Raw genomic sequence first — 16,937 nt, 5'->3', positions numbered from 1 at the left:
CCGACAAGATTGCAATCTGTCTGCCTTTTTGCCAGCTCTGTGGGTTGGTTAATTTTGGATCGCTGGCGTCTTCGTTAATCAAATTTCGAGTTCTATTTAGCAATTAATATTCCCAGATTCAAAAGAAGATAAAAATCATGTTGAAGTCGATGCTGGTGGAAGCATCCAGTCCAAGACTTTTTTTGTTGGAATGAGTTGATAGTACAATCCCAACCAGGAGAGCCATTTTAACAATTCGACGGAATTCTGTTTTTCGGCATCACACTTTTAAAAAGCAATTACAGCGAGTCAGTCCTTTTTATCGCTATCTCAGCTATCAGAGTATCTGGCATAATATTTCAACGACGGTCTGATAGTCCAATAAAATTTATGCCAGTGTCTATGAAAAGATTGTACTTAATTAAGCGAAAAAATTCGCGAAGCCAATGCTCCTAAAAGTTCCGTGGATATCCTTACATAATACCTCCGTCAGCAGTAAGTCTTCCCTCGATTTGGTGAAATTTCAGACAAAGCAAATTCAATAGGTCATAAACTCTCTAAATAATGCAAGCTACTTCGCTTAATGTTCGATCATTAAACGTCGCCTTCTTTTTTAATTCTCTTCCATCTTTTTTTTTACAGAGGAGTGTGCACCCAGGCGCCGGTATTCTGCATTATAATGGAGTTTTGCCCCTACGGGCCGCTACAAAACATCCTGAAGGAAGAGGAAGTCGTGTTGCCATCGCGTCTCGTCTCCTGGGCGAAGCAAATAGCGCTTGGCATGCAATATCTTCATTCGCACAAAATCATCCATCGAGACCTGAAAAGCCCCAAGTAAGTATCCTTTGAATTCTCGTTGTTGCTGTTGCGGTTGTGGGAGTCGCCGTTTCGGAAAGCTCCAATTATAACCTGGTCGGATATACAGGTATCGTCTCCATAAGGTGCACTGTTCTACCATCAATTAGACCGGTTTATTTTTTCCATGCCAACAAAATGGTGCATAGTAAATCACTTTGGAAAGTTATCACATCGAATTCGATCGATGGCTTTTATTTTTGTCTCCTCGAATTGCATTCGTGTGCATTTCGTCATAATTTGTCTGGAATTCTAGAGCCACTGGTAATGTAAAGCTTGTGTTACATATTGCACCGCTAAGTGCATTGATTTAAGGGTGGGTCTTTTTTTAGATGCGAAACGTTGCATCTGAATGTAGAGCTGAAGACAAGATTGTTTGGGGGTATCTAAATGAATGTACGTAGAAAGGGTGAGTGGCTTACTCAATCTCTCTTTTTCGGGGACCAGATCTTTTAGCCTAAGCCAGCTTGATATAAACTTAGTTAAGGATGGGGGATGGATTTGCCAGCTTAAATCAGAAAGCGCGAACTAGGACTTTAGATTTTGATTAATTTGCATAGCTCAAAGAAAAGACAACTTTCCAGCAATTATAGCGTGTTTGCTTTCTAAATTATGAAAATCCATCATAGACATGCCAAAAAAACCAAAGAAAGGACGTTTCAGGAGTATCCTGTAAGACTTTCAAGGAGAAAATCGATGGTGTTGCGTAGGGAGTTGAAGGGAAAAGAAGAAACCGAAGTGTATAAGATAACCTACGATGGTGAAGCTTCCTATTATTGTTCCTTTCATCAACCTCATTTCCCTTGACGACTACCCACCCTTATTATGAAATACCATATTATGTCTCAGTGCTTCATTTTACGGCTAAACTTATTTGTGCCTTTTGATGATGTTCTTGAACTTATTGTTAAAATATTTGCTAAATGATAACAACGTGAGTTATCTGGGCCAAGTAATAAAGACCGAAAATTAATGGCACGAGTTGCTTTCTGAATTATGTCGGGTTTGCATTAGTGATTCGACGTAAATAAGAAAAAAAAAATGTGTTATGAAGGTATAACATGAGACGTAGACATACATAACTTAAATTGTGCAATTGATTTAAATTTTCTGGGTGGGTGGATATCTTATTCCATGGGAAAAATCTATATGCTGTGTTCGCTTGTTGTTCGATGCATTTTGAATGTGAAACAATTTTTAACGAAAAGTGGCTTATTCTTCTTAAATGTAAGGAGTTTTTACACAAGCCTTGTTTTCCAAAGGGTCAGTAAATCCAGCTAACCTGGTTCACCCTATTTTTGCTATCTGTTAGCATTAGAAGCGATTTAAGTTGCCATGGACCCTTTATTCTCAAATTTTTATCGAAGATTCAAATAGTTAGTAAGTAATAAATAGTAAAACAAAAATATTATATAATCTAGGACCATACTCAAATAGTTATTTCTTCTTCTTTTTCTTCAGCCTTTGTCCCGTTCACAAGCAAGGTCCGCTCGTCGTGATCGGTTTCGCCATTTGGCTCTATGGAATGCCTAATCTGGGTGCCATCTCGAGGCTTTTAAATCCCCATCTAGCGTATCAAACCGGTAATTCGGCCTGCCTTTCGATCGTCAACCATCGACTTCGATGTTCAGACCAATCTTGGCAAGTGTATTCTCGTTAGCACGATTTGCGTGACCATACCAACAAAGACACCCCTATCGCAATTTTTCCACGATTGGTGCAACCCCATAACGATCGCGAATATCCTCATTTCGGATGTGATCAAAACGTGGCACGCAACTAGTCCAACGCAATATCTTCGTTTCCATTACCGCAAGACGCCGTTCATTGTCTTTTATAGTCTGCCAACACTCAGGACCATAGAGGGCGACAGGACGGACAACGCTGCGGTAAATTTTAGTTTCGAGACGTTCGTTGATAGGTCGGTTATAAAGAACACCAGTTGTGGAACTCCACTTTATCTAGGTTACGTTAATGCGTGAAGAAATTTCAGAACGCAGTTCTCCATTGGCTGATAGCGTTGATCCGAGGTATTTAAATCGCTCAGTTCTGGGCAGATCACTGCCGCTGGCAGTGATTGAGCCTGTTTCATGGGGATCAGTCGTCAAAAATTCAGTTCTGTTTAGATTTAATTTGAGACCGTGTTGCACGGGGGGGGGGGGGGGGGGGGTCATTCCATTTTTGGACAAGTTGCTCGAGATCATTTTTGCTATTAGATGCTAGGAAAACATCATCTGCATAAAGCAGTGTATAGGGCGCTGGACGTTGGATGTCCAGTGTGACGGTGTCCATAACAAGAATAAAGAGGAGTGGTGAGAGGGCGCTTCCTTGATGAATACCAACAGAGACAAGAAGCGGTTTTGATACACCCGTCATACTTCGAACTTTACTTTTCAGATCGTGGTTGAGCAATTGAACCCAGCACACGAGTTCTTCTGGCACGAAGTGTTGTCGTAAAGCATACCAGATTAGTTCGTGTGGTACACGGTCAAACGCTTTCTCTAGATCAAGAAATGCAATGTAAAGAGCAGCGTGTATTGCGTCAGTAGTTTCGCAGTTTGTGACAAATCCGGCTTGATTCACGGTTATTTCGACGATATCGCGAATACGGTTGTCAAGAATGAGAATGCGTTCAAAAACCTTCATGGTATGGGAAAGTAACTGGATCGGACGGTAATTTGAACATTCTGCTGGACTACCTTTCTTTTTCCATATTGGAACAATGACACTTTACTGCCAGTCAGATGGTGTTCTTTCTTCCTGAATAAGACGATAAAAGAATTCACTGAGCCACAGTGTTGGGTCCCATCTCTTCGCTTTGCAGAGCTCAAATGCGATGTCGTCAGGTCCTGTGGCTTTCCCCGATTTCATTCATTTTATTGCCTCCTCGACTTCAGTTGCACTGACAGTAAGTCCTTGAGGGTTTAACGTGGGCACCTGTCTGGACGACTTAATCCCACGGTCTTCTTAAGACACGGATTGATTTTGTGACCACAATCAGAGCCCCGCTGAGACAAGCAACAACGGTACCAGTCTATACCAAGTGCATGGCTTTGCATTCATACTGGTGGATGCAAGAATTACCTAAATCTCTACCGAACAAAGGAGTACGGCACCAGTGTTGAAACGCAACACCACGCGGAGGCCCGAAGGTCTCTCCTCGCTTGAGCACAACCACAACCCCCATGAAGCTCCCACAAGGGGGCCAACCGCAGCTGTACTCATATACAACAGAAATTACGTATATGAGGAATTCTCCCGAAGTATATGAGTCCAGGGACTACCCCGGTTCCCATGGTACCAGTATACCTCTGGCAAGTCCCCGTGCAGACTCGGGTCTGATCGACCTGATTAGGCCTTTGGAGCATTCGCCTACTACATTACGTCTCCCGGTGCCACCACTATGGAGGTTCTCCTCGGCCATTTGGTTTTGGTTTGACCGGCAGGGTTGCCGTCCCGTCTTCCTCACCCCCACCTTTGAGCACCAGTTGCACTGACAGGTGGAACTGGTCCAAATGTCAGCAATAATTGTGGAATTGGAGGATGGTCAAATTTTTCTGTCATTAAATTACCATTCTTGTCATAAACGCAACAGAAGTGTTCGATATCCTGTGTGCTTTCGTTACTACTTTGGCAAGTCGATGCAGATCTCTTTCGCCATCTCAAGTGTCCAGTTTATCGTAAAGATTTTTGTAATCGTCCGCTAGGGTGACAGCGACTGCTTTCTTTGCTTCTCGCTTGGCATTCTTACAAATTTGCCAAGAAATTTGTGGTAGAGGCGTTTCTTTTCACGGAACTTCATTTCAACATCATCATTCCAAAGCCAAGCATCTCGCTTGATGTAACGTTTAGCCGGCTTGGTGACTCCGGGTTGCAAAGGCCGCTTTGTGGATCGTGTCTTTCATTTGGCTCCACGTTTCTTCCACATTCGTAATAGTCACTAATCGTGTGAGTGAGATCATTTCTTCTTTCTTCTCACAAAATCGCCACCATTTAATGCGCGGCGGGCTAGTGCGTTCCTCACGCTGTTTTATCGGTAGCTTAATTCTCAGGACGGCAATTAATGGCCGATGTCGAGGTGCAATGGTCTCATAGGGAACGGCTTTGCAATCTGTGACAGTGGTAAAATGTCGGCGGCTGAGAATATACTCAAATAGTTGCTTAGGTGAAAATTTCTGAATTCTCCATAGTTTCATACGATCTAGGTTCATCGATTTTTTAGGAGGCACTATTATTTCTTTTGTATGATTTCCCTGGTATCACAAAGGGGGGTTTGCAATGTCCAAAATGTTTCCTTTTTCTTTGCGTTGTGAACTTTTTTTTCGAAATGTCCTTCGGTAGCGTTTTCCAGGTTACAATTTGATTACTGGACAATAAGAAAGTCTGTTTGGCCATCTTTCGTTGAGTGCATTGTTCTTTAGGTTGATTTTGTGAAATCTCTTATACCACATTTGCACATATTTTTGGCAGCATGGTCTATGTCTTCTTCTTGACTTTCATCCTGCTCTTCTTAAAATTAATAATGGTATCAAGGGAAGTTGCACTACATCCTGAAAGAACTATTATACCAGTATGATTTATCCCTCCCGCCACCTCCAAAAGTGTTTTAGTGACGTGTCTGGTATTAAGTATTCCCCCTAGTGCATTAGCGTAATTTCCACCAAGTGGCGGACATTGTACGGAAATTTCATTGCTCTTCCCCAATGAATCTACAGATCGAGTCTCCATATATATCTAGCTTCCCAAAATGGCAGTTTGGCCTCCAGTGGCCCGTGAGTATTTCCACTATGATCCTAACTCAGGGTATCCATATTCCACTGTGCGAGTCAATCGCATTTAATATCATACTAGTCTAGAGTTCAGCTGTTTGCCGTAATAGCCATCTAACCGTTTGTTAGGATCCTCTAAAATTCCTTTTGAAAGTTAAGGTATGAAATATTCTGAAATTTCATACCCGTTGATTTGAGGTACGTTTTTCTTAACCTCTACAGCCACTCACTCTTTTGCCAGGGTAAGGGTGGACAGTTGCTTGTTTAGCTCGTAGTGCATTGCTACGAAAAGTTTTAAGAAGGAGATAAATCTTGCCCTCCTGTTTTTTTTCAGGTAGACAGAGGAGATAGGTCTATATTAACTACAACCTTACATCGCTTGGATGCTTCTGTTGTTTGTTAAATCCTTTCGGAGAATTTCCTGGGGTTATTTCGCTTTGGTTCTCGGATCATGTCGCTGTAACTCGTGAGTGCCTTTTTGTACTTTGGTCAGTCCTGGGTTTATTTCGCACAGTTGATTTATCATTCTGCTTAGGTTCTGGTTCCACCAGCGAACTATTGACGAAACCTGCCTTAACCAGATATCTGGCCTCATATGTATTAATGATGAATTCGGTGAGGTTTTCCACCAGTGTTTCTAATTCCAGTGCATTTTTGATATCACCTTCCTCACCTCTAGATGCGCCATATCATTTCTAAGATGCCTGACATAGGTATCCCAATCTGTTTTTCTTTATTGCTTTCCCAATATAATCTTATTATTTTGTGATCTCCGTAACTCTTCAGTTTCCAACTAGTTGACTCATAAGAGTATTCTTTAAAGTGTCTACTGGTATTCACGAATATTGGGGTGTCTTTTACATTGTGTACTTCTAACCTATTGCTACTTATGATAAATTCAAGAAGGTGCTCATTTCATTTCATTTCACCGACTGGTGATGCTGCTTCCCCAGATCTCGTTGTGGGCGTTGACATCGCAGCCGAGGATAAGTGGTAGTGCCTGCCTCTCGCAGTATTTCCTCAAGGTAACAACTTGTTTCAGCGAGTTTTGGGTGTTCTTTGAGAAGTAGTCCGATAATATGACTGCCTCTTGGGTACTCCCGTTTTTTGCAATCGGACTTTGATAGCCACTAGATTTCTAGTCAGTAACTCTTAGCCTGCTCTTACTTTTTACCTATTGAGGATATCGCTATTAAATTATTCTTCATCACTGGAATCGCCCTATTTTGGATTTTCCCTCTAATTTATTTGCTACCTGTAGCACTTTCGGTGCATCTTTTTTAGTTAAGCATGGGGGTTCCTAGATTTAAGCGTGCTTTGAGTACCATCGAAGCTACGACCGAGACAGACTTGTGTTCTACCTAGGAATTCTGCAAGGAACCCATGCTAGAATTGGTGATCTGAAGGATGCTTTGCTGCCCGTATTCCTGCGACGTATAAAACTAGTACTGAAATCGCATACATCGGGGAAGAATAAAATAAGGGCCTTGATTGTATTTTCAACAGGTCTAAACATCTTATTTACAACGAAGGCTGTTGAATAGCGCGTACGCTACCCTACCCGTATTTTTGCCATTTTGTCAATGTAATCTAAAACTCGTTTTCTGTATTCTGCTCATCCTATATATCTAATATATTTTTCTGAAATGCGTTGATACCCGAAGCCACGAGAACGAAACACAACTCTTCAACTAGTTCGGGCATGGCACTGACAAATTGTTGTCAAATAATAAAAGGATACCTGCGGGAAGGTAGAAAATCATATACAAAAGAACATGTTTTTTTTCTGTTCAAATGACAAATAACATACTAGTGGTGGACGATATTCGGGTAAAGGCCGTTTTTTTTACTTCACCAGCTGTATCATGGGAAGGGGAAGCCAACTGTTGGCTTTAACAGCAAATGTTCTCTCAAACATTTGGTGGCCGAGAAGCAGTTTTAAGTTTAAGGTCGTAACTTCATTATCATCATCGACGGCGCAACAACCGGTATCCGGTCTAGGCCTGCTTTAATAAGGAACTCCAGACATCCCGGTTTTGCGCCGAGGTCCACCAATTCGATATCCCTGAAAGCTGTCTGGTGTCCTGACCTACGCCATCGCTTCATCTTAGGCAGGGTCTGCCTTGTCTTCTTTTTCTACCATAGATATTGCCCTTATAGACTTTCCGGATGGGATCATCCTCATCCATACGGATTAAGTGGCCCCCTCACCGTAACCTATTGAGCCGGATTTTATACACAACTTGACGGTCATGATATCGCTCATAAATTTCGTTGTTATGTAGGCTGCGGAATCGTCCATCCTCATGTAGAGGTCCAAAAATTCCTCGAAGGGTTCTTCTCGCGAACGCGGGCAAGAGTTCGCAATTTTTATTGCTAAGAACCCAAGTCTCCGAGGAATACATAAGGACTGGTAAGATCATTGTCTTGTACAGTAAGAGCTTTGACCCTATGGTGAGACGTTTGGAGTGGAACAGTTTTTGTAAGCTTAAATAGGCTCTGTTGGCTGACAACAACCGTGCGCGAATTTCATCGTCATAGCTGTTTCGGTTGTGATTTTCGACCTTAGATAGGACAAATTTTCAACGAACTCAAAGTTGTAGTCTCCTATCTTCATTGTTTTCGTTTGACCAGTGCGATTCGATGTTTTTCAGGGTCAGCCTAGTCAGTCTTAACAATTTCGTCGATATATCGAATTCTCGCTTGACCATGTAAGTTTTACCCTGGCTATGTTGTCATAGGCGGCTTTAAAGTCGATGAAAAGGTGGTGCAACTGATGTCCATATTCCAACAGATTTTCCATCGCTTGTCGTAGAAAAAAAATCTGATTTGTTGTTGATTTGCCTGAAGTGAAGCCTCTTTGGTATGGGCCAATGATGTTCTGGGCGTGGGGGGCTATCCGGCCTAGCAAGATAGCGACGAATATCTTATAGATGGTGCTCAGCATCGTGATACCTCTATAATTGCTGCACTGCGTGATATCCCCTTTTTTATGTATGAGACAGATAATGCCCCATTGCCAGTCGTCAGGCATTGATTCGCTGTCCCATACTTTGAGCATCAGTTGATGAACCACTTGGTGTAATTGGTTGCCTCCATATTTAACCAATTCGGCTGTAATTCCATCGGCTCCTGGCGACTTATGACTTTTAGCCGATGAATTGCACGGACTGTTTCTTCTATACTTGGTGGTGGCAGCATTTGTCCGTCATCTTCAGTTGGCGGGACCTCCAACTCGCCGATATTTTGGTTGTTGAGCAGTTCGTCAAAATACTCAACCCATCGCTCCAATATGCCCATTCTGTCGGAAATCAGATTTCCCTCTTTGTCTCGGCAGTGATGACGATGCAGGCCAAAAAGGTGCCTGGCAGTGCCACAAGTGGATACGGCGCACAAGTTGACTAAACGTCGTTTCGTTTCTTGAATTTCCAGACTGTTGGCGCTATCAAAATATTCTAGCTATCTTACTCTATAGCATTTTTTTATAATAGCAACTATCCCGTAGGAACTAATTCTAAATATGATAAGACATCAGCTCTTTCTTGTGACTGATTGTTGAAATTTGACTCCACATTACTGAGTCCATGACTAAGCCGAATAAATTGGACTGCATGTCATAATTGATTTAAACAATTGGCACATCTATATTTCTTCCTCTTTCTAAGCAAACCTAAAACAGTAAAAATAGATGTTTACAAACCATTCCACATCTAAGAAATAATCACTCCCAATAACACGTGGTTACAGTAATAGAACGTGGACTCGATTTCCTTTCCGGCATCCTTACAGCTTAACTGATTATATTGTTTAGTAAATCACTTTCGAAAACGAAAAACTAAATTGGAACCATTTGGTCCCCCATCTAAATAGTCATCATTCCTAAGACCTCTTAACTTTAAAGATCGGAAAGAAGTGTTTTTTTCTTTTTAAAATAATTTAATTTATTGAGTAGAGTTAGTTATGGGTTTAGTATTTTACGAGGATAAATCTTATCTTTAGGTGCTGGACTTTTTACATTGCGATTTTCAAAGTCAGTTACGATTCAAAATATGATATTTTCGATTTGCAGTGTGAACACTCGTCCCCATTAAATTCTTCTTTCAAAAGCGTTCGGAATAAGCAGCGACAGCTTTTCGTTGTCTTATTCTGAAAAGATGTTCATAAATAGTCCTACGCATGCCAATGTTCATCGTGGGGCTAACCTTGATTATTAAGAAGAGATTGATTTACCAATCTACTTCCTCTGTAAGTGATTCAATGCGGATCTGTCACTCAATATTTATACGTTTAATTGAGTCCAGATTGGGCTATGCTCATATTCCCAACAAATTTCAACTTGCTGAGCTTGTAAACGCAGTTGTTCAGAGCTAGTCCATATAATATTTGCAAAGGCGGGCTAAATAGATGCATATCTCTATAATTGATGTATGCTATCTGACCAAGAGAAGCTGAGTATTATCATTAATTTTCGAATATCCCAAACAGCCAAGGATTTCGCGCTGATATAAGCAAGAAAGGTCAAAAGTTCACCCAAAAAAGACAAATGTTCATTGAGCTGATCCTTGAAGACAATTTCCAGCGTGGGTGCTGAAAGAAACCATTATTTATGATTTTTTAGATTTTCTTCGTTGGAATTTCATCCAAATACGTGCCTTTAGTATAATCCCACAGCTGCTTCTTGGAGAATTTTCCCATAATTTCAATGAAAAATATTTAGAACGTAGATCCAAGCGCTGAGTAATCAAAATTCTAGGAATTTGTTCCTGACTCGTATTCATTGACTGTATTTTCATCCCTTGTACATTGAGGTTTATATATACACTTCATTTCCGCCAATATACTGTAAATACAAAAAAAGCTTATACTGGCATGCTTAAGGGAGCAGTTTACGCCCCCTCAATGGCATTTGCTTCTCCCGGAATAGTGTGACGTAATATCCCCTTCTGAAAGGAAGCCAAGGGAAGCTGTTTGTGCGCAAGTTCCTGCAAAGGCACCCTTACACTATGTACAACTCCGTTATATAAGTCTGAATGAACGCAAATCCTGCGAAAACTGCAAATGTACGCATGTCAGCTACGTAGTGGAAAATGTAAACGAGGATATGTATATAACATCCACTTCTAATGGCCATCAATCTTTTGAAAGGGCACTACAACCTCTAAAATCGATGTCCCCAGAAAGAATGAGAGAAGGAAACATTCTTTCTGCCTTTCTCACGCTCATCCCCTTTTGTAGTTGTTTCCTATTTGATAAGCTCTTAGGGAATCGATCCCATGCAGTGAAAGTAGTTTAAATATATAAACAAGACGACCTTGAAATCGGCAAATTAAAGTTTTATGCATCAATTAATTAAATAGTCTGCAGTTCCATATCGTTCACAGCACGTGCATTTGCTCATTGTTGTAATCACACCAATAACTGAGGCAGTTCACGCCAATAAAATATGTACACAATCTGATTTTGCGCTTGCATTTGAACATTTCCAACGACGATTTGTGACTAATAAATTACGGGAGAAGCTTCTTAATCAAGACGTGAAATAAATGGAAAGACGTGCAATTGTGTTCCTTGATTAACAGTGCACAATTAATGTAAAGAAAATTGTTTTTAATTAATTTATTTTCAAAGCTCATCCACCTACAATGTACCATGAAAACGGGATGATTTTAATAGCGTATTCGGTATCAAATGAAAGGTGGATCAGAGCAAAAACCGATTTTTAAAATGCTATAAAAAATGCTAATCATTTTTCATTGCATTTCAAAAATAAAACAAATTTAACTAAGATTTAAAAGTAGCGTTTGTACCTGCGAGTTCCCTTTTCCTAGTCCTCACCCTTCTCCTCCAAAAAGGACGTACAGTTCAAATCCGGTCTTTACTTTCCTGGTCCGTGTCTAACGTTTTTTGTGGAAGAGTTTCTCGATGTACAGATGTTCTCTTGGTTAGATATCTTGCACTACTTTTCATCCCCAGGTATTCCCATCCAGCCTAATTATATGACCTAGTTCTAGTTCCATCCATCCACCTGACTATTCTTTAGACACAACTGATTCCTCTTTAGCTTTTATAGCTTCTACTCCTTTTCTAAGGCCCTCCACTTCGTGTTTCTCACCAAACTTCACCACCAAATATATGAACTTCTAGCAACTATTCCCTCCTGGTTGAGATTTTACCTAAGTGGTTTCAAAGCCTCATCGGAATACCTCAGAGCTCCATACTAGCCCAATTTTTCAGTTATGATCTTCATCTTTCTGATTTAAAACTTTATCCTGTTGCCTACTGATCAGAGCATCCTTTAATTAAGCCTTGACACATTATCTCGGTAGTACGTTCGGAACAAGTTGCCAGTAAGAATAGGTATGCTATTCGTTTTGTGATTCTCGATGGTATTCTCGATGGTATCAGCCTTTAACAGTCACAGCCTCTTACAAGGATTTTCTATGTGACGTTTGACTGCAACTTCCAGTTAAATCTTCATTATGTCGGTGTACCCAGTTGAGCTTCCAAAAATGCTAAGATCAGGCAAAGAGATAAATATCGTTGGAGTTATTCCACTATGCTAAATCCCACCTGAACTCTCCTGGTGAAAGCTACCGCGCAGACCGACGAAGGAAACGCATCCAATATCGTTAGAAACAACATGATCGGATTGGGTAACAAGCCTTGCAAAAATGCTAGGGCGTCCACCTCAGTTGAAGTGCTAGGACAGGTCCCGCTCTTGTCGAGAAGTGGGCAAGGGTTCTTGACGTATGGACGGCGTCAGGACGTAAGTAAGTTAGTCCGAGCAAAATAAATACGTGTCTGCAGGCTAAATGTTGGTACTCTAACTGGAAAGACCGAGAAACTCGCAAGAACCTTTTGGAAAACGCGCATTGATGTCTGTGCTCTGTAAGAAACGCGATGGTCTGGAGCCAAAAGCTGCGACATAGAACGCGAAAGCGGTAAAAATGGCTACAAACTTCTCTATTTTGGTAGCCCATACACTCCATACGGTGTTGGCATTGTCATCTCAGAGGGTTTATGTGAAGCCATTAAAGAAGTCGAATGATTTGATGACCGGCTGATGAAGCCCACCATTATATCAGCTGATTTCATTATTCACTTTTTCACCGCGTACGCAACACAGACAGGTCGACCTGATGCCGAGAAAGATGCCTTCTGGCAACTTCTTGATGAAAATGCTTGTAACGTGCCTGCTGATGACTATATCATTGCCGGTGACCTGAATGGTCATATGGGTGAAAGGACAGACGGTAACAGGTACTATGGAGGAAAGGGGTTGGAGCGCGCAATGAGGATGGCGAGCGTATAATCGATTTTGCTGACATCCATGACCTTGCAAAAAGCCGAAACGAACGTACACAGGATATCAAACACTTCTGTTGCGTTAATGACAAGAAGGTGCTTTGCTTACCAACCGTCGAGCCGCGACGGATAGATGGCGAGAATACTTCTAGCAGATTTTAACTGAAGAATTTGCTCATCCTCCACTTCCACAATCATTGCCGACATTTGGAGCAGTTTCACCTGTCACCACAACTGGTGCTCAGAGGTGGCGGTGAGGAAGACGGGGCAGCAACCCTGTCGGCCAAACCAAAACCAAGTGGCCGAGGAGAACCTCCATATTGGTGGCACCGGGAGACGCTGTACTCACTTTGGTTTGCCGGCCGTGATGCAGTAGGCGAATGCTCCAAAGGCCTAATTAGAGCGATCAGACCCGAGTCTGCACGGGGACTCATCTGAAGTGGCAAATTGGTCACAAAACCTTACCAGGGGTATACTGGTACCATGGAAACCGGGATAGCCCCTGGACTCTCATACTTCGGGTGAACTCCCGTTGTATGTGAGTACAGCTCGGTTGTATGCGGTTGGCCCCCTAGTGGGAGTTTCTTTCATGGGGGTTGTGGTTATGCTCAAGCAAGAAGAGACCTTCGGGTATCGACGTGGTGTTGCGTTTCAACACGGGTTCCGTACTCCTTAGTTCGGTAGAGATTTAGGTATGTCTTGCATCCACCAGTATGAATGCTAAGCCATGCACTTGGTATAGACTGGTACGGTTGTTGCTTGTCTCAGCGGGGCTCTGATTGTGGTCACAAAATCAATCCATGTCTTAAGAAGCCCGTGGGATTAAGTCGTCCAGACAGGTGCTCAGGTTAAACCCTCAAGGACTTAACTGTCAGCGCAACTGGAGTCGAAGAAGCAATAAAACGAATGAAATCGGGGAAAGCCACAGGACCTAACGACTTTGCATCTGAGTTTTGGAAAGCAAAGAGCTAGGGCCCAAAACTATGGCTCAGTGAATTCTTTACCCGAGTTATTCAGGAAGTTAGAACACATCTGATTGGCAAGAAAGTTCCACAGTTCCAACATGGAAAAAGAAAGGTAGTCCGGTGGAATGTTGAGATTACCGTCCGATCCGATTACTATCCCATACCATGGAGATTTTTGAACTCATTCTTCACAACCGCATTCGCGAAAACGTTGAAATAACCGTGAATCAAGTCAGCTTGTCAAGAACTGCGGAACTACTGACGCAATACACGCTGCGCGGTTACTCATCGAGATACGCCGTGAGAAGCATCGTCCTCTTTACATTGCATTTCTGGATTTAGAGAAAGTATTTGACCGTGTGCCACACGAACTCATCTGGTATGCTCTACAACAGCACTTAATGCCAGAAGAACTCGTGCGCTGAATCCAATTGCTCTACCACGATCTGAAAAGTAAAATTCCAAGTGTGGCGGGTGTATCAAAACCGCTTCGTGTCTCTATTGGTTTTCATCAAGGAAGCGCCCTCTCGCCACTCCTCTTTGTTCTTGTTATGGACACCGTCACCTGAAACTTCAAATGTCCAGCACCATATACACTGCTTTATGCAGATGATATTTTCCTAGCATCTAATAGCAAAAATGAAGAATGGAATGATCGCTGTCTCAGATTGAATCTGAATAAAACTGAATTTTTAACGACTGATCCCCATTAAACGGGCACAACCACCGTCAGTGGCAGTGACCTGCCCAGAACTGAGCGATTTAAATACCTCGGGTCAACGCTATCAGCCAATGGAAAACTGCGTTATGAAATTGCTTCACGCATTAACGCAATCTGGAGGCCATTTCCTTCCACAACTGGTGTTCTTTGTGATCAACGTATCAACGAACGTCTTAAATCGAATATTTACCGCAATGTCGTCCGTCCTGTCGCACTCTAGGGTTCGGGTTTGCGAAAGAGACGTCTTTGATGGTATAGTCACGCTATTCGTGCTAATGAGAATTCACTTGCCAAGATTGATCTGAACATCGATCGTCCATGGTAAACGACCAAAAGGCAGACCGAAACAACGGTGGCTTGATACGCTCGATGGGGATTTAAAAGCCTCGAGATTGCATCCAGATTAGGCATTTGATAGAGCCAAAAGGGGAAATCGTTCACGACGAGCCGACCCCGCTTGTGAACGGGACCAAGGCTGAAGAAAAAGAAGAAAATCTTCATCAATCAAAGCCTGGTATGACCATCAATCTTGGCTTACTAATTGGCTTCTCCCGCCAGATAAGGGTTATGCTCAGTGATACGTTTTTGGAGTGTTGAGGATACCTCTTCCCTTGACCTTCACCATCAATTATACGAAGTCTTTGGTCATAATGTACGGATGTCAAGAAAGTTCGAAAGTGGGTCACAGGACCGTCGAACCAGCAAAGGTGTTGCCTATTCTTCACTCACGAGTTTTCACTATAACTAATAAAACCAGAAAACTTCAAACTATGAAGCATTTGAAAATTGTTATCCTACAAATTCGGCAAAAAATTATTAATACCGAAATTGCTCTTTCAAACCTGTTTAACCATTTTTATTCTCTCTTCCAGCATACTCATCGGTGCCCACGAAGTGGTCAAAATCAGTGATTTTGGTACAAGTCGCGAATGGAATGAGATAAGTACGAAAATGAGTTTCGCTGGGACAGTGTCCTGGATGGCTCCCGAGGTAATACGACACGAGCCGTGCTCAGAAAAAGTGGATATCTGGTCATACGGAGTGGTCCTCTGGGAAATGTTAACTTGTGAGATCCCCTACAAAGATGTTCAATCATCAGCAGTCATTTGGGGTGTTGGCAACAATTCCCTGCAATTACCGATTCCATCTACCTGTCCGGCTGGCTTCAAGCTATTGGTGCAACTATGCTGGAGTATAAAACCACGTAACCGTCCATCCTTCAGCATTATCCTGAATCATTTAGAGATTGCCGGCCCGGAATTGCTGAAGCAAAGTGAAAAGGAGTTTTTCGAAACCCAGAGATCGTGGAAGCAGGAGATTCGATCGCATATGAAGCAGATCACTCAGAATGGTACAAGTATTCATAAGTATGAACAGGACTTAATAAAGAGGCGCCAAGCTGAATGGCAACATGCTCAGGATATTCGTATTGTTTACGAACAAAAGTTAGATAAGACGAATAAACTCTACAGGGAGTTGACTGAGTGTAAAGCTCAGTTGGAGGAAAAGGAGAAGGAGATTGCCGAGTAAGATTTCAACTTTGATTTGATATTTTTATTCTGGAATTGACTAATTTTGATGCTTATTTCAGACGCGAAAAGAAACTGCCAGGTTACAAACCAAACCGACGATTTGGTACCACTTTGAAAAACATTAAGTACTATAGGCGTAGGTTGAATAACTCTTCTACAATTGTATTACCCGACTACCAGTCCTCGACGCCAAGCCCCGAAAGTACCCCAGAGGTAAGTAGATATTGGTCTTATTTAGGTTAATTTAACAAAACACTTTTAAGGTAATCATTTTATTTGATGTATAACTCTGCTTCCGCGGCCAATTTCCTTGCTCCTTGATCAGGGTTTTGGAAATGATCTCCTGAGTGACTCCCAATGTTCTTGATCAAGTAATACCACGAATTCCGCATCCTGCAAAATTTATCCTTGTCCACCGGTATATATAGTCCTCCGACGTTATAGTTTCCCTTTTGGAATCATTGAGACCACTTGCAATGGTGAGGTTGGTAGCAGAAGATCCCCCGAATGTTCTGCTAGATACGCTAGTTTTTTGCTTTCATGGAGATTTTTGTGTTCACGTCAATGGTGGAAACTGTCGACGACAATGGTTTAACAATAAGATGGGGACCTGTGTATGGGTGCGCCATTGATTTCTTCTCGAAGCCCACTCTGACAAATATCTGTGTATACGAACGGAGGTCCTTGTGAACATATGTTGTGTTGGAATGGTACGGTAAGCTCTGCTTTCTGATCCTTTGCAGGAAAGGTGCTTTTCTGAAAACTAGTTTAGCTGGTGGGGATCCGAAGTCCTTTTTGAAGATATTTCGCA

At 42.0% G+C, this 16,937-nt stretch overlaps 1 protein-coding gene across 2 annotated transcripts in view; it reads left to right on the top strand.

Annotated features, from left to right (window-relative positions):
- The window catches only part of LOC119648099 (mitogen-activated protein kinase kinase kinase 12), a 145,850-nt gene that overhangs the window by 120,071 nt on the left and 8,842 nt on the right, over positions 1-16,937 (top strand). For both annotated transcript variants that reach the window (XM_038049599.1, XM_038049600.1), the window contains 3 exons: positions 622-813; positions 15,467-16,120; positions 16,186-16,339. In XM_038049599.1, coding sequence (XP_037905527.1) covers positions 622-813; positions 15,467-16,120; positions 16,186-16,339 — 1,000 coding nt within the window. The remainder of the gene's footprint in view (positions 1-621; positions 814-15,466; positions 16,121-16,185; positions 16,340-16,937) is intronic.

Source organism: Hermetia illucens, chromosome 2 (assembly GCF_905115235.1).
Source record: "Hermetia illucens chromosome 2, iHerIll2.2.curated.20191125, whole genome shotgun sequence".
NCBI lineage: Eukaryota > Metazoa > Arthropoda > Insecta > Diptera > Stratiomyidae > Hermetia > Hermetia illucens.
Note: the sequence above shows the minus strand (reverse complement) of the source record. Positions and strands in the feature narration are given on the sequence as shown.